The 21886-nt window shown below is 38.1% G+C and overlaps 2 protein-coding genes across 4 annotated transcripts in view; one reads left to right on the top strand and one right to left on the bottom strand.

The window, feature by feature from the left end:
- Positions 1–21886, top strand: part of Uck (Uridine-cytidine kinase) — a 202979-nt gene that overhangs the window by 66522 nt on the left and 114571 nt on the right. The window lies entirely within an intron of this gene.
- SamDC (S-adenosylmethionine decarboxylase) overlaps positions 1–21886 on the bottom strand; it is a 48467-nt gene that overhangs the window by 10488 nt on the left and 16093 nt on the right. For both annotated transcript variants that reach the window (XM_067108501.1, XM_067108502.1), the window contains exons 3-5: positions 6861–6987; positions 1111–1213; positions 798–918 (exon numbers count right to left, since the gene is read on the bottom strand). In XM_067108501.1, the coding sequence (XP_066964602.1) occupies positions 798–918; positions 1111–1213; positions 6861–6987 (351 nt within the window). The remainder of the gene's footprint in view (positions 1–797; positions 919–1110; positions 1214–6860; positions 6988–21886) is intronic.

The following is a 21886-nucleotide window of genomic DNA, read 5'->3' as shown; positions in this document are numbered from 1 at the left end:
CATGAGTATCACAAAGTAAAAACTTTACTGTAAAAGTAATCTAATAACTCTTCACAAAGTAAAAACTTTCCTGTAAAAGTAATCTAAAAAATCCACTGATCCACTATCACAGAAAGCTTCCAGTGCATCTATTGTCCTTGGTGATTCACAATTCAGTTGTCGAGTTCATTCACTACAGTATAGTAAGTTGTCCTTTGGTGTACCAGAAACTCTTTGACATGAAATATCCAAATCTAAACTGAAATTGTAACACAAGGAACTGCACTAATTTTTTCTCGTTGGGTCTCATCTACATGCCATACTGATGTTCACATGGCAGTAATATACCGTAATCTTTTTACAAATTAGTGTCAGTAATGAAAATGCAAAATCCATACATATGTATTATCCCAAAAATAATGGAAAAATGAATACTACTGGGCAATCCATTTCAGACACACCTAACAAGTTTCTAATTTTTTTTTTTTCTACAAGATATAGTGTACTAGTGAAAATAAAATTCTCAGTTTAGGAATGGTTACCAAATCAACTAGGTGAGTTTTAATGAAAAGAGTCCCCATTCCAGACAGAAAAACTTGCACAACAAATTTTTCCCTTGATTCCAGTAATGTTTATATTATAAAGCTGCACTTTACTTTTCATCTGTTCTCTCTGGCCTCTTCCCACAGAGCTGTCCAACTTCTTTAATTTTGCCTTGCCTCGCCTAAGAACAAACTCTTTAGGCCAGGCCTATGAGTTTAAACTTGTGATTCAAAGTCTATTTAAATAAATTTCAATGAATGACCATATAATCATACTTGTTATGGGGAAGATTGTGGCGAGCAGCATTGGGCTGATAACGTGGTCGTCCAGGTGAAACTGTATACAGGTACCAGCAGTCTGCACGATTCATACTGCCCATGCAGTAGGCGCGGCCACCTGCAAAAAAATATAAATAAATAAAATAAATCAAAGCTCTTTTTTTAACATTATAAGAATGCAAAATAATACAGCATCAATACACTGTATTTAATTTACTTTAGACATAAAAAACAAAATGTTGGCCACACTTTCAATCTGAATTGAACTGTTCTACCTCAAACGCATCTTTTCTGAATTAGTATGCCATACCTGGAAACAGCTGATCAAGAATGGATGCTTCTTCTTCAAAAGTCCTATGGGGAGAGATCTGGAGCTCTGGTCTCTTAAAATTCTTCCGAGTGTAATACAGATCCTGTGAGAGAAAAACAGAGGACCATTTTAAAACTTTCTAAAAACCAGTGATGCCAGTAACCAAGGAGGGTGTTGCAATATCCCAACCCAGGATAGGTCATGAACCCTGCTTCATTTTAACAATGATCCTCAAATGATCCTTTGGGTGATGAAGCACGATACATGTCCGTCCTGTACTGGTTCCCTCGCAAGGTTGTGGCATCAGGAAACTAGCGCTATCACACACGCCTGGAGGTGCATTAGAATACCTTTAGAGCACAACTGAAATACACATAAATCATGAATTCGGTCATATATTGTGTACATTTATAAATACAGTATATAAATAAAGGAAGGTATCCTAATAATGTTATGAAGCCTCTTCAACTTGAATGGTAAAAATATGATATTCTTTAGATTTCAAAATATTCAATAAATGGATCAACTCAACGCTATACACGAAGAGCAAGAACAATATTAGAATTTCTCCAAGCGTGTGCAGCCCGCCAGAAAGCTTTACATCCAGCATGATGCACGGTGCGCCGAGCATTGCCTGCACTTCTGCCAGATTTCAGCCCCGGGAGCCTGGTGCCCCCCCCAGGGGAGCGCGGGACGATGCCACACGCTGGACTGATCTTTCGTGGTTCAATGTGACCACAATTTGCACCCCTGGGGGTCAGGCTGCAGCGAGACTGCCACTAACCCAAGTCAATCTAAACAAAATGAATCAAGCATTTGGATGCATGTAAAGCCTGTTTTTCTCCAAACCCTTAGCATTTCAAAATGGCAATTAACTTGCAAGATTCTTTCCTATACTCAGTTTAGTTTCCACTGGTTCACTGCGTATGTACTGTAGTGATATTTGCCATTCTTTAAAACTTTAAAGTTAAGTACCCAGAGCAAAAGCTTTGAATTTAATTCATAAAAGCATTAATAACGATTGAATTAAGTCTAGAGATGTAGAGCAGTTTTATACTTCATACAGGTCTAAAGTTAAATTCTTGGTTTATCTTAAATTCAAGGTGGAAGTATAGTATTTTTTCATATATAATTCCACTTATCGTTATCACTTAGACAATGAATTAGCAACATTCATAGATTTACTGTATAGTACTTTACATGGATTTAGCTTTATGCAAGACAGCCTTATTAATTTTGCAAAATCCACCAAAATTTTTCTAAAAACAACATCAAATTACAAGAAGCAAAACTGAAATTTTACATTAACTTTATTTAAAAATTGCTTTTAACTATAAAAATCTACATTTTGTACACATTCATAATTACAGCATATCATTATGTATAGTGCTGTATATAATTGCTCCAAGCACAACCCCCTTCACTTTTCCTCAAAATGAAAATATACTTGCTCTAAGCTCAGCTACTGTCTAAAAAAACTGTCATACAGAACCAGTTTAAAAAACTACAGAATATATATTTCTAGAAATTTATATCTGCACCATCCTATCTTTGAAATTGTATTATATTTTTTTAATTTATATTGAAGACTAACAATTCTAAAGTGGCAAAGTATGGTGTCAATACTACAGTATTTGCAAAAGAACCAAGGGTATATTTAAGAAGTTTTGGAACAATGAACAGAGAGCTTAATCACTACAAAAGGGGAAACCAGAGCACTCTAAATTCAATATTGGAATTACCAACAATATGTAAAGTATAAAGTACCTGATTTATAAGATTATGAGTAAGCAAATATACCTTCAAGAAGAAAATTAAAGCATTCCTGCAATTCTTATGTCTCAGACTGTGATAAAACATCCACACATACTGAAAAACCAAATAACTTAAAATACATATTTTATGATGAAGCATCAATTAGCTCATGTTACAAGGTTACACAGGATAGACAATCAAGGGAAAAATTACCAAGAATTGAAACTGGGCTTATAAAAGAGGCCTTATCTCCATCCATGCTTAAGTTTTCATTGACATGGTAAAACTATTAGCAATGACAGCGTGTTATTGGAATAACTTGATCCTTTACCTGTCATTAAAAACAAGTGCTATACTGACAGTTTGCAAGACTGAAACACAAGGTCAAATGACATTTCCAAGAATGATGCATCTCTTAATGCAGAACAGTACACCAATTTGTCAGGAAAATGACACGCATAATATGGTGAACAGTATCTGACTTTCAAAATTTGAAAATACACAATATGGACGGTAACGCAATGTGGGTTGTGGCAGTCCACCGCGCTGACAGAGCATTCAACTGAGTAACAACTCATATGGTGGGGCAGAAGAACAAGTCGATGACGGCATAATACCGGGACCGGGGATCGTTGCGGCCTACTATGTGAAGTAGCTCATGGCGTGCCCAGTGGCCTGCTGCCGATGTACCAGGGACTGACCTGGCTGCTGCAGAAAAATAGGAATACCAACGGTCATTAAGGGCTACGGTACATTAGTACCCGGGAAGCTGACCCGTTTGGCGCCCTCCTTTTGCACACAACTCCAATGCCACTTACTTAATTTACTTAATTACAGTGTCAGGTATGCTGCAGTTCAACATACATAGTAAAAACAATGCAAACATTTTTCAATTAAACTAGGTCCATTGGAGGTGAGTGCTTTACTTGTGACCGTTTCTCACCTGTGCTGGGTACTGGGCACAGGGGAATACCCAGGGAGCAGAGGGGAGCCTGCTTACACAGCTATATATATGAAACAGCTTGATGGATAGGGTCTTTTTTTCAAATTATACTCTATTACAGTACACAATGACACTTAACCCTTTCTACATATTTTTAAGACTGGAGAAAAGTCACCTAAAAATTTATGGATTCATTAACATTGCTCTCATACCTAATATACCATAAAATTTTCATACACTTGCTTCTCCCTCAGACACATACACAGACAGCCTGCTAGCCACTTCAAGCCTTCATGGTATACAGTACCTCCTATATCATCCTCAGGTCTCATATTGGCAACTTAAAATCAACACCATGTGAACTGATGCAGTTTTTTCAAAATAGGAACAAGTACTACAGTTATAAATCTGAACCCACCCTAACAATATCCACCACTATACATTCCTTTACCACAAAGTGCTTCATGTCCTATACTGTACAGGGATTATCAATTTTCAATAATAGGTAAATATATGCTAGTAACATCAACATCATACTTCATTTAAGGCCAGACCTTTTGCAATACCACTGCTTTTCCTGATATAACCACAAGCTCACAGATTAAGTGTGAGTGTACTGCACTACAGTAAAATGGTAAATATGTCACAAAAATTATACAATACTGAGAGAAACTTGATTCTGTAAGCAGACCCCATGCCACTCCTTCTCCTGAGAAAAGGTCCAATTAATTAGACAATAAGTGAATGACTTAAACCTGCCATCAAAATATTACTGTTGAAGTCTTTAAAACTCCTTACCTTTCTTTTAAGACCACCTAATTTTATCATTTTAGGAACTATTGAAAATGTATGAAATAATAATAATAATCATCAGGAAGAGCTACATGGTGACTTAACAGCAATAAAACAAGGTTTAGATTGGCATAATTTTTAAATGAGCTTCTTATACACATATCAAGGGAATGCCACTGCACTTCTTTGAAATACGCTAGAGAACAGGAGGAAAAGTCTTTTCAATACTGTGAATGGTAAGCGAGTAAATAAAGAGCTATTAGTAACGAGATAACATAGTATAAACAGCATTTACTAAACCAATAACTTTCCTTTATATTGCAATACTTAGGTGACATTTTTCCTTACAAGAACTCATACTACTTAATGTTATCTAATAATAAAGGCTTAGACAACCATGCTAAGAAAATAAAGATTAAAAAAAGAAAATACATGACTGAGATCCCAGATCTCTAAGCCACACCACTCAACTGTAGACTCATTGTCAAGCTTTGCACTAATTGGAAATTTCTTCCAACACCATTCCATGCAATTAAGACATTAGCACAGCCATGGATGATATCAGAAAATTTAAAACTTCATAAACATTTAAGCAAGAATTCCCAAATGTGCAATATTTTCATAATTAATGTACCCAAAGAGGTACAGTACTGTAATAACTATCACACAGAATAAGGCTTAAAAAATTACTGATGTGCTGTTCATTCATATACTTGCAGTCACAAACAACAATTAATGCTATCTGTTCTGCACCAGTAAAGAAAAAAATACTGTATATGGATAGGATTAAAACTGACGGTCAAAGATGAACTGCCAAAAGTATGTCCTAAATACAGTAGCTAACACAAGGACCTAAAATAAAAAATAATTTTACTAAAAACTAGAGTGCATTTCTTACGCAAAGACATAATGCAATACTTGACAAATAAAAAACAATGTATGGTACACCACTGTAGAATCAATAAAAAAAATCAAGGCTAATGTCATACAACAAACTCGTCCTAGAAAAGTTGGACCAAACCCCTTTAATTCAAGAGGAAAATATATAGTACTGGTACAGTAACATAAAGAAGTATTTCGGGATTCAGTGCATTAATAAAATTGACATAATTCTTTGTATATTAATTCATTAACCTTCCTAAAACAATGAACAAGAGTTTTATATATGTACAGTGTAGTAAGCTCTACAGATTGAATGAAATTCTGCAAATGAAGTTCCAAATACACCAGTGGTGGTCAAAGTTCTAGTCAACAGAAGCTTCAAGAAACAAGAAATTTCATGCAATAAAATATATCAAGTGAAATGCCTTTTAAAAATCTAGATGCATACTTCATCTATCAGTTATTTGCAAAATGTGTGCTTGCAATTCATTATTGCTTTAGTTGCTTTTATTCCGGACATTATCTACCTTTCAGCTCATCATGAAATCTGACTACTTAAGATGTAACATGATTAAGTTAAACTTTTAGATTTCTGTATAACTTAATATTTGCTCATTTCCACCATACATTAAACTAACACTTGCAGCAATCATCTAATAAAGAGTACTTGAAACTTACGGTATACAAACTTCCCTCTCTATGTAATTACATGCGCGACAGTTCATAGCATACTGTACTCCACTCTCAAACCATCAGTAAGTTCTGATGAATTGTATTCCCTGTTATTTCTATTTGTTACTGTGAGTAGTTCCATTTATGCTAAAATTAAAGGTAGATAAGTAATGCAGTCTTAAACCAATGCAAAAAACAAAGAAATATTTACAGTATCTTCTTGTTTCCAAGGGTCATTTACAATACTGATAAATATTTTCTGTTAAGAAGTACTGCACCCTCGAAATGGATAAAAACACTTGGAATCAGCACCAATCCGTTAATAATGACATTTAATAATTGTGTTTGCACCATTCCGTTAATAAAGACATTTGTGTTTTCTTATCCCAGTCTTATTTCTGTACATGTACGTGATAATCACTACATCAGTGTTTCTAAATAAAAATGAAATCCATAGGAACTGGAATAGAAACAATGAACTAAATAACTTCCCCATGGAATTTACAATGATACAATACAAATAAACTTCGACATGCAACTATTAAAAAACAGTGCAATACAGTAAGGTAAAGAGATGTGAATGTATGTATATACTGTATTCAAAAAATAGTTAAACCTTACCAGACAGCTTCTTATGTCACTTTAATTCACCCAAAAAACATTAAAATATCAAATAAAAAACAATCATTCAAGAGCTTATGTTTACCTGAACAGTGTCGTATCCAGCATACTCCTGCACCAGGGAGATCAACAAGGGCAGACAGCAGAGGGGAGTCGTCGTGCCACAGGTTTTCAAGATGAAACGCCTTGCAGAAATAAACATGCTCGATTCACTGTGGAGAAAAGAAAAGGAAATATCAGCTTTTAATGCCAGGAGGTGTACAGCCAAGACTGACTAAAGAGCAATAAATGCTGGATATCCACGAGACCGTAATTATGTCTTTTACAAAAAACCTTCCATCTATTGTCCTCATTAATAATAAGTCTCCCGTGCAGCTCTTCTGGATATTTTCTGGTTGAAAGAAATTTCAGCTGAAGAGGATGAGGTGCAAATGTGGCAACAAATTACAAGAGAATGAGGTAAAAGAAGTTTTGGAAAGGAATGTCCAGTAAGAGAAAGGGTAACGATGGCAGTGCGTGTGAGAAGTTCAGTGCACTCCTGATGAGCATTGGGTGAGGTATATGAAGCAACTAATGTTATGGAAGTTTTCTGCATGGGGGCTCATCCTTGAAGATGAAGGATGATAAATTTGGCAGTGCCTATGATTTTGTTTTATTCTGGACACCCCCTCAAGAAACACTGCTTGCTGCTGAAAAAAGTAATCCTGTGTTAATGGACTCTAAAATTCATGCACACGTACTGCTTACCGAGCTACCAACATTCCTACAGAAGAGACTTGAGAAACATTGTTCTCTTTCGACGCTCCGACCACAACATCGGTCTATTACCAAGCGTTTCAAGGTTACTTTAAAACTGACTCGTTGCGTTTATCAAGTTAAGGGAAACCATTTCATAACGTCTATCTTCCTTGCCCTCCTCAATCCTCTCATCTGGAGGTGTCAACACTACCGGGATAAGCCATTGATTACCAGGCAGGCCGACTCTCTCTCTCTCTCTCTCTCTCTCTCTCTCTCTCTCTCTCTCTCTCTCTCTCTCTCTCTCAGAGTAAGCAGAGTGGTAGGAGGGAGAAGGGATAGAGAAGTACCCGATGAAGGAGTCCAGGTCTGCGCAGTGTGTGTGTGTGTGTGTGTGTGTGTGTGTGACGGTCTCCTCATTCCTCCATTCTCTCTGACGCAATTCAGAACTGGAAAGGAATGAGTTTTCCTCTTTCCATTCATCAAGTGGAACAGTTACTTCCACCACAAGCAAGAATGGTTATAAGGAAACTGACGAACATTACACATTTTATTCGGAAGAAACTGCATATATATTTTTATACTGAATATTGAATTTAGATAATCCTAAATTTTGGTTATGATACGACACCAAGCTTACTTACAAAAAGAAAAAATTCTTAAAACAAGAATGTCTTGCCATGTTAGTGCGGGGTGAAATTTATAATACTGCACGAGAGTAAAGCTAAGACATCGCAAGGACTATTTATAAATGTGAGTAAAAAAAAAAAAGTTTATCCAAAAACCTTCATTGAATCAAAGTCAGTCGTCAGATGAAAGACTGAGATCACTCTTGAAGTCATTCTAAAGGATTCGTTAAACAAAAACTTATCACATCAGATATCATTAGCTAGCGACAACAATAAGAATTAAGGACAGTTTTTGTTTCATTTCCAGCAATTTATTTCGAAAATGTCGAGTGTTCAAAACCTTGAGCTGTCTTTCTTGTGCTAAATAACTGTGTCATGCCAGTAGCCTTGGATTGAGAGGCTTGTTTGTTATATGCCAGAATTACCAAAAATGGGAGTCATGAAATGTCAAATTCATTGGATTTTGGAAGAGATAGGAATGTAGCTTTAGGGGCAAGAAGGCGTTTTTGGGGCGGATAGATCGCTTAATTTTTGAGGCTTGCAGCTTTAGAACGTTAACACCTAAAACAGTGACTACATCCAGGACTGCATTTTCTCCGCGCACCTGCAAACGAGGGATGATCAAATGACTTGAACGTGCGTCCATGTACACCAACAGTTATTTGAGAAAGGGGAGAGAAACTTCAGCGATAAGTTATTTTTCAACAAAGCAATCCAAACTTCATAGTAGAATTAACAACCTTCGCGAGAAAATGACTCCGCTGAAATATACCACATTCTAAGCTACTGAGTTACCAACCGCCGCTTCCATATCGCGTTGGCATGTGCTTGGTTCCAGATAACCAAGGTCTAGAAAATTCTCCGGACCTTGAGGATGTCAATAACAGACCTTTCCACCATTTACTATCCACCATTCCTCTAAATTTAAGGTCTTGGCTCTAGGTAAGGGGCCACAGAGGAAAGGAGATCAGGTGGTAGAAATTCACACTCGGGTGAACCGTAACCGTCCAGGTTCCTGATTTAGGGCTAGATCTCTTTTCTCCGGACCTTTGGGTTGATTACCGATAGATAATACAGACAAACAGTCTCTCTCTCTCTCTCTCTCTCTCTCTCTCTCTCTCTCTCTCTCTCTCTCTCCAATATATGACATTGGAGTACCATGAATTGCAAGATTTCAATAAATGTCAAAAACGTGGAATGTCAGGAGACACGAACTGAACTCGTCGCGTCGCATGATTCCTTTTACGATGACCCTGATCGGCTGTAGCTTTCATGCCTCATCGTGAGTCACGGCCAGTTGCATTAGATCTGAGGTCCCTTCCCCCCCTCCTCCTTTTATTCTCAAACCTTCCTTTCATCTAGGCTTTGGGTTGAGCACGATGGAATGGAGAAGGGGCCCGCTATCGTACCCATCCCCCCACTGCGCCCCCTCCCCCCATGAAGTAAAACCCCCCAGGTAATTACAGTTTTTTGTCTGAGTTGCAGTTTTCCTGGCTTGAATTTACACCAGTTAAACAACTATATTTCGACGATCTAACGAACCCTTTAAACTTGGCGAAAATGGTGCAATACTGCCGCTGCTACAATAAAGTAATACAATGTCATCATTATCATTTAGAAGAGATACGAAAGCATGCTAAGGGCGTCTCATGGCCATTCAATCAACTCGGTTAATTAGGCGATTTCATATCTGGGGTCGACGATCGATAAGGCCACCCAGATCGTATTGATTTCCAATCCGATATCAGCTCGTGGGAGTGGAGCACTTTGCACTTTGATCAGAGAGTCTTGTGAAACAGATGAAACAATATGCATTATTACTATTAGTTATTACTACTATTGCTGTTATATGGCTGCTGCGGCTATTTCACGTACGGGAATGAAAATAATTACACTATAAGTGAAGCTACCGTCGTTGGTCAAAAGGTAACTCGTGGATTGTGGATACCCTTTCCTGACCTCTTCTAATCCTCTTTGGTATTTCCTGGTTTTGTTTCTCTTGTAAACAACGGAGTTCAGAGCTCACTCTACTTTTAGAAAAGTTATTATCATAAATGAAGAGATGTGATCATAAATTACAAGAAAGTTAAATATTAACTATCACCAGGAACTCTCTCCCTCCTTTAAATGTAAATTCATAAGTTTGGACTGTGTTTTTTCACATCACTTCCAGTAATTATTAGGCTCGTTTGTCTTCTTTTAATGTTTCACGATTGCACAAATGTTATTTGAAGAATAATCTCTGTGCATTGGAAATGCTCTCTCTCTCTCTCTCTCTCTCTCTCTCTCTCTCTCTCTCTCTCTCTCTCTCTCTCTCTCCTAGCAACGACCCGATCCACCCGTGAGCGAGACAAACTTTAGTCACGAACTTCCCAATTTTTCGGGGGGGGGGTTAAGCTCTATGGAACAGTAACCCTACAAGCGTTCTATGGAGATATTTGATTGCGTTACATGCACTCCAAGAATGACGTAAATAAATACAAGCAAAACTATTGTACCAACCCCTCTTTTGTAGAATTAATTACCACTGATTAAAGTTTTATCCTATATGAAAGCGGTGAGAAGGCAATATTCTGATAACTTTCATGACGTCACAAAATCTACGCAAGAAAATGGTAAAGGGGGGAAGGGGTAGAATTAAATGGAGGTATAACGGTTACCTGAATTGAGTCTATATATTTTACCTCCAAGTCTCTACGCCCGTGCCTTGTCTCGATTTCGGGAGTGTGGAAGTGGCCACTCCAGCCCTCCCAATCGTCCCCAACTTTCGTATTCGACGAAAATAATAATGGAATCGGCGACATCGAAGCCTCCAAGATGATGAAGCAGCCGTCGAAGTCCCAAGGACTCTTGATCGCTCAAAAGCTTTTTCAAAACACGGGCCGATGACGGTTACGTAAATATGAAGAGGTTCGGTCAGAATGTATAAAACCAAAACCTTGACCGAAGAGTGGTTGCCCCTTCATCGAGCCTAACGTTGTTACGTACAAGATATAGATTGTCGACACATACACATTCACAGACAAAGAGAGAGAGAGAGAGAGAGAGCAAACTGGTTTTCGGTACAATAAGTGATGATAAATTATAGGCACACACATTGGCGTCATCTACTGGTGGGGGCATATCCCCTAACTTTTATTCAGGGGGGACAATATATCAATTGCCCCCCCCCCCACCACTACTTCCTCCAAATTTTACATAACAGATGCTGGAAATGAGGCTATTAATAATATTATAGAAGATATACTCAACACAATCAATTATAAAATATTAAAATAAAAAAGAAATAGATTATGTATTTTTTCTCATTATCTTTCACGATTTTACTACCTCTCTTTTTACCATCCCCTAACCTTAGATATTAAAACCCACATCGGAGTAAAAGGTTTTAAGGACACTCACTTCCATGCTAAAGTTTCCCACCCTGGGAAAGGTTCCTCCGTTGCAATCTGAGTTTTTTAAATAATGAAGACACCGAGATGGGCACGCTAATCTTAACCAGTTAGGTTATTGCAAAAGAAGACTGTGCTGATGGACTTCTTTTAGTGGGTAGGTTAAATTAATCAGGAAATGAAGAAAAATGTACGGAAAGAACATGGATGGACTTTGCTTTTGCGATGCCAGTTTTTTATATACCTATCAGTACCCTCTATAAAAAACTGTAGAAATGGAAAATGAATAAGTAATACAAAAGGATCGTCAGCTGTCTACATAATAGTCACAATACTAGTAATAATAATAATGAGCATCCAGTGTAAGCGCAAGAAGGAAGAGGTCATTTCAGTAACCCAGTGAGGTCGCAATGTCAGTCAGTCTGTCAACTCGCATTCCTAAGTAAATTCTACCATCATTCCCCTCAAAAATGCATTATAAGTAATGACCGAATTCACACAGGAAAGGGACTCAACGTATTAATTCTCCAACCCGGACGGGCAGCACCAAAGTTTAAAGTGAGAAGCGACAGATGATACGGAAGTTTTCTGCACAGGATATTCATTCTGGATCCAGCCCTTGAAAGGTGGCACCTAATGTTAGAAGAAACGACCTATCTGAGAAGGAATTTATAACAATAAAACCAAAGCCTGGGAAACAAACAAACAAAAAGACACACAGGCAGACATGAATGCGGTCGATAGATAAAGCCACAAAAAATATTTTTCGTATCCCTTCCTAGATCAAAGGGACCCACGAAAGAAGATGGCCTACCATTCCGACCCCCATCAGGAACGAAAACAAATACAAGGGGGAAAATACGACAAGAAAACGGAAGAAAAACAAAGGGAAAACGCAAATGAAGATAAGAGATTGTCTAACGAAATTATGTAACATTTTAAGAGGCTTAAGCAACTCGAACATGACTGAGGCATCAGCATCCCTGGCGAAGAAGTACGACAAACAGACACGACAGTTTGTCACTGCTGTTGTTAGGGCTAATAAAAGACCAGGATCAGGTTTGGGGTTGACAAATAGGCGGTCTTTGGGACGCTGACCTGGCGTCACTACACATAATAGATCACAGAAAAGGCAAACAGAAAGGAAAGAGCATCCTTCTGTTCAGTGACCTGTCTCTACGCCCAAACAAAAGCAAAAACAAAGTAAGAAGAAGAGGAAGCTTTGGTTCGCTGACCTGCAGCGTCTTCACCGGCACGATGGCGCCGCCGCGCCGGCGCTTTACAAACAAGACTCAACTCTCGGGTGACCTCCAACGTCCCCCCAACGTGACCACAGGCAAATTCTACCCCTTTACGAAAGAGGAGTGGAGAAAGACGTCCCGCTCACTTGTTACTGACTGCTCTTCGAAGCAAAGAAGAGGACGTGTTGGTGCCTTACATTAACTTGTCAAACTATAAGCCATAGACCTATAGTATGTTACAGGTCTTGGATTAAAGGAATTAGGATCACCTTAGAGGAGCCTCAATGAACTTTTACCCAAATGAAATCTGGCAACGCTGTATTAATCTTTTTAGCTCCGCCCTGCCACTCGAATTTGGTTTGACAATAACAAAGAGTTCCAGAGGTCACATCTAAGATTCCATTTAGGATATTCTCCTTAGGTCTCATGCGACCACGTGTGTATCCTATTTCCTTATGCAAATGGTATGAGCCGCTTTTATTTGAATACAACATCAACTCTTCAACATCACAGGATTTTACGGGCTGGGTTTACATCATGAAAAGGTTCAAGTTGAAGTCTTTGGCAGAAATCAGTCTAAAGCCTAATAACATTTTTGCCACTGACGCTTCCTCGTGGAAATAAAGGTCTGCCGATGATTACAAGGGGAAAATAAAAAAATCGAAACTATTTTAAATATATATATCGTCAGCATTTCAAATACGAAACTATCAGAAGTAATTATATATATATATATATATATATATATATATATATATATATATATATATATATATATATATATATATATATACATACAGTATACAGTATATAATGAATCAGTTTCCAGACTATTCAAACCATATGAAAACTTACTGTTAAAAAGTGACGTGCAAAGAACGCAAAATTATTAATAAAAAACCCTCGAACAGCTGATTTATAATCTTGTAGGTCTTCTGACAAAGCCTATACCGTACCAGGCATTCTACGTTTAACAATAAATAAAAATAGTGTCAGCATCACATTACTTATGTGCTGGAGATGAAGAAGCCTGTGGTGACGATGTAATTAAGAATAATTATTCAAATTGTATATCTCCCTCTCTTCACGCAACAGTTTACATCTACACTTAAGACAGCATCACCACGAATTCTTCAAGCAAAACCCAATGCAGCTCATTCCAGCGTATGTTAAAATTTCAAACGCTATCTATTTTTAATCCTTAACACACAGATAACTTCAAATCTATACAGAAAACCAACTTGTTTTTCCCCCCAAAATATGAACTCCCATTCACAAACACAACCAGTGCTTCACGAAATGTCAACTTCTTCAATTCGTCGCACAAACTCAACTTCATTCCATCTCAAAACTCCAGCTTCGAGACTTCACGCAAAAATCAAGAGCAATGTTAGCAATAGTCCCTTTGTGCAATGCAAGTGATGTTAGCAATCGTTCCTTTGTGCAATGCAAGTGTTGCAACGTGGCCGAGAGCTCCCCCAACGACCCCGACATAACTCTCAAGGATGGATAAAAATAACCCTACCACTTTGAGGGTAGTTCAGTTTACGCCCATCTCTTGGATGCGTACAGAAGCTTTCCTTTGTTTGTACATTCATTTGGGAAAAACTGGCAAAGATTCCACCTGACATAACTTTCAGAATAAAGCATCTCTCTCTCTCTCTCTCTCTCTCTCTCTCTCAAAGATTAACTTCCTAGCTTATACATGAGAAAATCTATTTCAGTGATTATCAGACAGCAAATGCCATAGATCTCCAGCCCAGGGATCCTACTTAAACAGTGTCAAGCTCAGTAAACGTAGAGACTTGTGTGAATAATGCACGAACGCACGTACATATGTAAAAACAAAGGAGCATTCTTTTAACACGTATGCGTAAGTGAAAACAGAAGTTTAAAATTTAAAAAATATACGGATTTATGGCTTATTTCGCTCAGCAGATACAACAATAATATGGAGAATACCGACACAGTAGCTCAGGCATTCTTCTTCTACCAACTCAGACGTGGCGACCAACCCAGTAACAAAACCGGGCCCAGTCGCGGCCCAAACAACAAAGACTTCCCTCGGGTCATATCCTCTTGGACGGCAACACAACCCAGTCGGCCATATACAGAGGAAAAGAAAAAAAGGAAACGAAACGTAGACATGGCTATGTTCCACACAAGTATCGGCCCTTTGCCCCGAGTTAAAAAGTCTCCGAGACAAACTATTTTCGTCTTGAACTTTCCTCTTATCATCTTATAATATTTAATTTGAAAATGTATATATATATATATATATATATATATATATATATATATATATATATATATATATATATATATATATATATATATACACACATATATATATATATATATATATATATATATATATATTGCCGGACAGAAATCTGTAGATGTAAGAAGAAATACTTAAAAGACGGCTGAAATTCCAAGTGGATTAAAAGCGTAAATAAGATTTAAACACCCCCTTCAGTTTTTTCTTTTAAAAGCTATACAAACTATGGCAGAATTCCTCCTCCAGTCTCATCTACAAGTACCGAGTAGAAATCTCAGACGCCAAGGTCCTGTAACCTAATACCCCTTTCTAGCCCAGGCCAGGCACAGACAAGAACAACGAAAAGTTAGAATTGTTTATAATCACTTAAAGGAAGAGAGGGTGCATCTCTTTACAATATAAACCCACTTTGCGTTATGATTATTAAATTATATACATCAAGATTTAATTAACATCAGCGCAGCTATTGCGTTACCTCCGTGCAAAAGTTGTTAAGTGAGTACTTACGTAATATTACGTCATAAAAATGGCCTTGAACTAAATTATAAATGTCAGCAGCATCCCTGTTCCCTCATTCGGGTGCTTCTCTCTGCTTATGTAACAACACTGTAAACCTTGCTCAGTCTTCATTATGGGATATTTCAAGTTTCTAGGCAGCATGTGCTGCTGTGAGGATTGGCATGGGTAGTCTATGCTCAAGGATATATAAATTAAATTGTACATAATTGAAGACGAATTTTTGTACAGAATATGATTGCAACGGGATTAAAAATTTTTAAATAAGGAATATGTAATGTTTAATAACAACAGTAAATTCGAAACTATTCCATGGAGCGATTTGTTTATGAGTCGTCGATTTAATTTTCTTCGAATAACATAGCCGCCAATCCTTAAAAACGAAGAGAGGACTTTTAAACTTGCCACTTTTCTTCCTGACAGTATTATATCCTTCCCAGCTATTATCTGCCTCAGGGTATATAATATTCCTTACTTCTGAATGCTCACTTCTGCAGTAACACTTTATTTTAATACCTTTCTTTTCATGCCATTTCTATAGTTTGCACTTACGGGTGGAACTGAAAAGAATGTGAGAGAGAGAGAGAGAGAGAGAGAGAGAGAGAGAGAGAGAGAGAGAGAGAGAGAGAGAGAGAGAGAATTTTTCCCAACGTTGGTTTCTACCCTGAGGGATTTTTGCCTCGTAAGGGCGGGGTTTATGTCACAAATCTCTTCATCTTGGCCACAGCATCCCCACAGCCACTTTTCACAGTATGTCTTCTCTTTTGCTTCTTTTCTTGTTACCGAAATCTCGGTTTTACTTTCACTGGTCGTCCGCACCTTCTTTTCTCTTCTATTCCTTCGTATTTTTAGTCAGTCTTTTCATTTCTTCCATTACCAGACCATTTCAATCCCAGACGGATACTACCTCCCACAATTTACTCCAACATACCAAGGACTAAAATGAAGGTCCCCAAAGGACAAGTCGTCCGAAGCCTGCGACTTGAGGACTGTAACCTCTCCCCCCGCAAAAGGGAATCCCACCGTTAGAAAGGCAAACAAATTATGGGATCGAGGCGGATTAAGAAAGAAGGGCTTCCCGAATGGTAATGTATACCGTGCTTGTTACAATGCATTCAAGAATTCATAATCAGCAACCTCGCGCTCCTAAAATTGTGATTGTAATACTCCATAAAATAGCATGTGCTTGACACTTGTATGTTTATTTTCACCATCTAATTTAAATCAGACAAACAGCCTATAAGCAATTGCTCGACATAAAGCTCATTCGCTTGACAGCCATCATGATGACATAACATGGCCAGACACTAGAAAAGAAAACCAACAACAAATGACAAGTCCCAACCTTCCATTCTCACATGACCCGCAAACCATCAGTAAGTAATCTTGTGAGACCAAAATAACGAATAACAAATAAAACATATTTCAAGGACACATTGGCAAGACAATGGGGTTCTGGTCAAGCACACAAAAACTTACGCCATTCTGCATGAACATGGGGAAGGACGAGACCAAAGCTGTAACAAAATGCAGACGTGTCAGTGAAAGCCCAAGTGTTAGAGAGGGGGAAAAAAAGATTGGCAGCAGATAATTTAAACACTTTCCCAGCACAGAAAAGGTGCCGTCAGCACCGACAACGTCCAGAGAACGTATTTTCACCAGCGCTATATCAGCATTCGCGCTTGAATCAAGATGGGGAAAACTCAGTAGGGAACAATTCAACTTGAGAGAGAGAGAGAGAGAGAAATACAATATGTCTGATGATGGCAAACTAACTGCCGTGGCATATCTAATAAGAGAAAGAATATTTCTACTTTAGGAATGAAATTTCTGACAAACAGCACTCGCAAAGATAAAGGGCATTCACTCCCTCAGACTGTTTACTAATGAGTTGACATAAATGTTGCTGTAACGCTTGAAATCAGCCAAGCGTATGCATCTGCAAACCACGGGAAAGGAGGCGAAAGACTTGAGTTACCAAATGGACAAAAAAATGTGGCAGTAGGAAGTGTCTCAAAACTGCTGAGAAACTGGGCATGTAATTCAACATGTGTACTGATCACTTATGTCAAAAACCACTGGAATTAGTAGTAGCAGTAGTAGCAGCCGCAGAAGCAGAAAGCTCTTCTTTAATCCGCTGTGAATTAAATCTGCTACCTGGAGAATTGACAGAAACGAGCTACATCCACAGCTGCCAAACATTACATCTACTTTAGCTAAGTCATCTCAGTCCTGCTAATTTGATCATCCTGGCCCGACAATTACATTGGTCCTACGTTGATAAAATGATTCAGCATCTTATTGAGTCCTATTCGTCGAGTCTTCTAAGTTTCTAAGTCACAGCTCTCTCTCCTCTCTCTCTCTCTCTCTCTCTCTCTCTCTCTCTCTCTCTCTCTCTCTCTCTCTCTCTCTCTCTCTCCGGTCAAAATACTCCTTAAATTTCTTGGTGACATTAGACTGATAGGCGATTACAATATAGATGAGAGTAAAATGTGAGAAATAATAAGCATTTGCAAATACTGATAAACCTGATACGTAATTTTATTTCCTACTGGAAATTATCTCTCTCTCTCTCTCTCTCTCTCTCTCTCTCTCTCTCTCTCTCTCTCTCTCTCTCTCTGGCTATACCCAGTGTGGAATTATCAATACATAAATGCATCAGACCCAGTGGGTATTTGCTCCCTGGAGCCTACCAATTTATCACGCAACGAAACTCAGAAGACAGTATCGACCGAGGCGCAAAGAAATCCTGAAGACAAAATGTCATCCTATCAGAAGCTCCCAAATTAGTGTCACCCTGACAAGACCTCCCGCCGGTGTCGAGCTGTCTGCTCAGATGATCAAGTGCTGCCCTCAGTTTATTCCTTAAAGAAGAAGAGAGACGAGGAGAATCGAGATGCTCCGCAAAGGTATAAAGAAGCTGACGACAATGAAGAGATTCAGTGACGGGGAAACAAAGATTAAGGAAAGGTAGAGAGGACACGCCCACACTGAAGGCGTAAATGGAGAGGAAAGGGCTGTAGGTGTTAGCGAGGGCATCGGAGGGATGAAGATAAAAAGTGAGAGAAAACGACAAAACGAGAGGGTCAAATATACGTCGGAGGTGGCAGCGAACCACATACATATAATATGCAGAAGCCAAGGTCAAATTGGGAGGATACGGATGAAGTCAGTATAGAGGGGGGAGGACAAACTAGAGGGGGAGGGGGTGGGGAGGAAGGGGTGACGGGAAAGCAAATGCCATTAGACAAAGAGGATGTGTCTGATTATTAGGCTTCATAACAAGCGAAGGTCACACGGCTTGCTCTTATATTGGCTTGACGGGGCAAAGGGTGTTTCGTAACAAGCACCAGGGAAGCCTCGATAAGCCATCGTTTATTGGCTGCAGGTGTCTATGAACTGCACAGCAGAAGTTTGTTTATTTGTTTTTTAAGAGATAGCCTACCCACAAATCTTAAGAATAGCCGTGGCCCCCACAAATGAAATTAATACATAATAACAAAAACCATAACAAAATATGACAGAAATGGACAAAAAGCAATAATTATCAACATCGTCCGAAAAACATTAGAAAAACAACAAAGAAAAAATATTTATCTATCGCCAAATGAAAGAAAAAATATTTATCTATCGTCAAATGAAAGATATATTAGAAAAACAACATAGAAGAAATAAGCATCTACCGTCAAATGAAAGATCTCATCAACAAAATCAGCACTATCAGAGCTAATAAAAATAACAAGATGCGCCTTATCAACTTATCATCAAGTGCCGAGTGCAGAGTGACAAATCAGATTAAGGAGAGTGAGAGTGGGAGTGGATAAGGGTGCCACTGTCCCTCCAATGAGTCCTATTCAGTCAAACGTGGTGTAATAGATCATCCTCAAGTTACTGCAGACGTCATCATCAGCAGATATGCAGGTGGCGAAAAAAGAATGGGGGAGGAGCCACACTGTCGACGGGAAGGGGGAGGGGGGTATGCAGATGAAGCATTGTCGACGAAGTTTCCAAAGTCAACAACATACTGCATTTTTTTTGTTATTTTATTTACTGCGAATCAGCGTCGCACAACCAAAAGTCAAGAACATATATTCAGTGTCACAGGTTCTCACCAGTGAGTGCCAGTCTCTTTTACACACTTTCCTTTGTTGATATTGTATCATGTGCCTGCCTGCTTTATTGCGTACTAGTTGGAAGTCGAAATACAATATTTTTTTTTTTTTACTTTATTTAAGATTATCTAACGTCACAAAAACCGGCGTCAACTACATGTTGATTCAGGCAAATACAGGTGCCCCAATACTCATTTACTTTGTCGGTTTGGCATCATGGGGCATGAAATTCCTTACATAAATTTGAAATCAGCATATAAATATTCATTTTTTTCATCTGGCGTCACAAAATGGAAGGCCAACGACATACAATTAGTGCTACAACAATCACCTGACCCCGTCTACCTATTTAACTTGGTTGTGCTACTAGGGACGTTTTCTTGCCAAACTGGTTTGAAGTCAGTACACTTTCATGAACAGTTCAATGCAAACAGCTTTTAAATAGAAAATTAAAAAAACAATTTCCTCTATGGTCCAACTGATCTCTCCTAATTAGCTTGCAAATCTAAAGATATTTCCAATGACAGAATAATTCCGAATGGTGTAGCTTGATGAAAGTTTGACTAAACACTTTTAACTTACTGACCCCATTTTTGTAGTTACATCACTCTCTCATTCAATCTCGAGGCAAAGGGCCGAGACCCTTATATAACCAGCTACAGGGAAAATCAAGGTCCTCGAAAATTATAAGAACCTCTGCCAAGGACGTCGGGACCTGTCCACTGGTAAAATCGCAAGGTACCAATAAATGGATTTTGACGAAACTTTACGAAAAAAAATTAACGTTGTCCCATAAAACAATTAGTTAGATACTGATGTCAATCCCAGTCAGGATCCACACAGAAGAATCTGTATGGATTAAGCAAACTCTTAAAAACGGAAGCTTCCTGCTGTTTGTATAAGAAAACTTGAATAAATGAGCAGTCATCTAAGCCAATTGTATCTTGTTTATGACAAAAAACGTAAATTAAACAAAGTGAGCTGTCCAATCTGCGAGTCAGTTTGTTGTTTGTTACATTCTTAGCTCTGTATTTTCGAACAATGAGCATTCACTTATATGGCCATTACCTTGCAATTTAGGAGGTTATGGGCTGCTCAAGAGGCAAGAGCCCGTGCTGGCATACGGATGGCTTAATACGAAAGAACAAGAGCAAGTTCAGAGGCCGTTTTGACTTGGTTTAAACCAGTGTTTACACAATATGAATAACAATTAAGAACAATGCATAACCGACTATAGCTAGCTTTGCTGTGCCATTCCTGTTCCCCTCGAAGACACCCGCCTTCGTCAGCGGGGACATAATAACATTACGAAACTCTGGGCTTCGTCATCAAAGCTGGTTCATTCCAGTAACCGGTGGCTTTCCGGTATAAAGCGCGGCGCAAATTAATTTTCACTAGATGGCACTGATTCAGCGGTTATTAGGAAATTACTCTCTCTCTCTCTCTCTCTCTCTCTCATCCCCGGTGATTAGGAGGCTGAAACTTCCTTACACACACTACAAACACATATATATATATATATATATATATATATATATATATATATATATATATATATATTATATATATATATATATATATGTGTGTGTGTGTGTGTATGATATAGAAAAGAACCACAAATTTAAGAACAAGTGTATTAAAAAAAAATCCGCATACAGTTTCAGAGTGTCATGCTCCCTCCCTCTTAAGTGTGGAGAAACTAAAACACACTGGAGAAGGAACATGACGCTCAGAAACATTAAGTGGATTTTAAAAATATACTTGTTCTAAGATTTGTCTTTTATTTATTTCATTTTAAAGTTCGATACTGATCTGTTATCATTATATATGCTTTGCATACTGACACCCACTAGTCATTTGTTGAGCGTACAAACTTAATCAATAAATTACATAACATTTCTCGCTTCACTATTTTGTATTCTTTTCTTTTACTCTCCCATGTATAATCACAAGGTAATACTGAAAACATGATCTACATAAGAGAAAACTTTTTACTACAGTCTTGTTGCACATGAATGCCTACTTCATGCCACCCGATGCGAGAATATTAATGAATGAGAGACTAGGATTTAGATTTACTAAAAGTTATGATCTTAGTTACTTAATACTGTAAAAACTCATGAAACAAATGGAAAGAATTTATGGAAAAAACTACGGGCACTACAAGCGTATACCTTTGAAGAATGCTCAGAATTTATACACGAA

This window comes from Macrobrachium rosenbergii, chromosome 9 (genome assembly GCF_040412425.1).
Source record: "Macrobrachium rosenbergii isolate ZJJX-2024 chromosome 9, ASM4041242v1, whole genome shotgun sequence".
Taxonomy (NCBI): domain Eukaryota; kingdom Metazoa; phylum Arthropoda; class Malacostraca; order Decapoda; family Palaemonidae; genus Macrobrachium; species Macrobrachium rosenbergii.
Note: the sequence above shows the minus strand (reverse complement) of the source record. Positions and strands in the feature narration are given on the sequence as shown.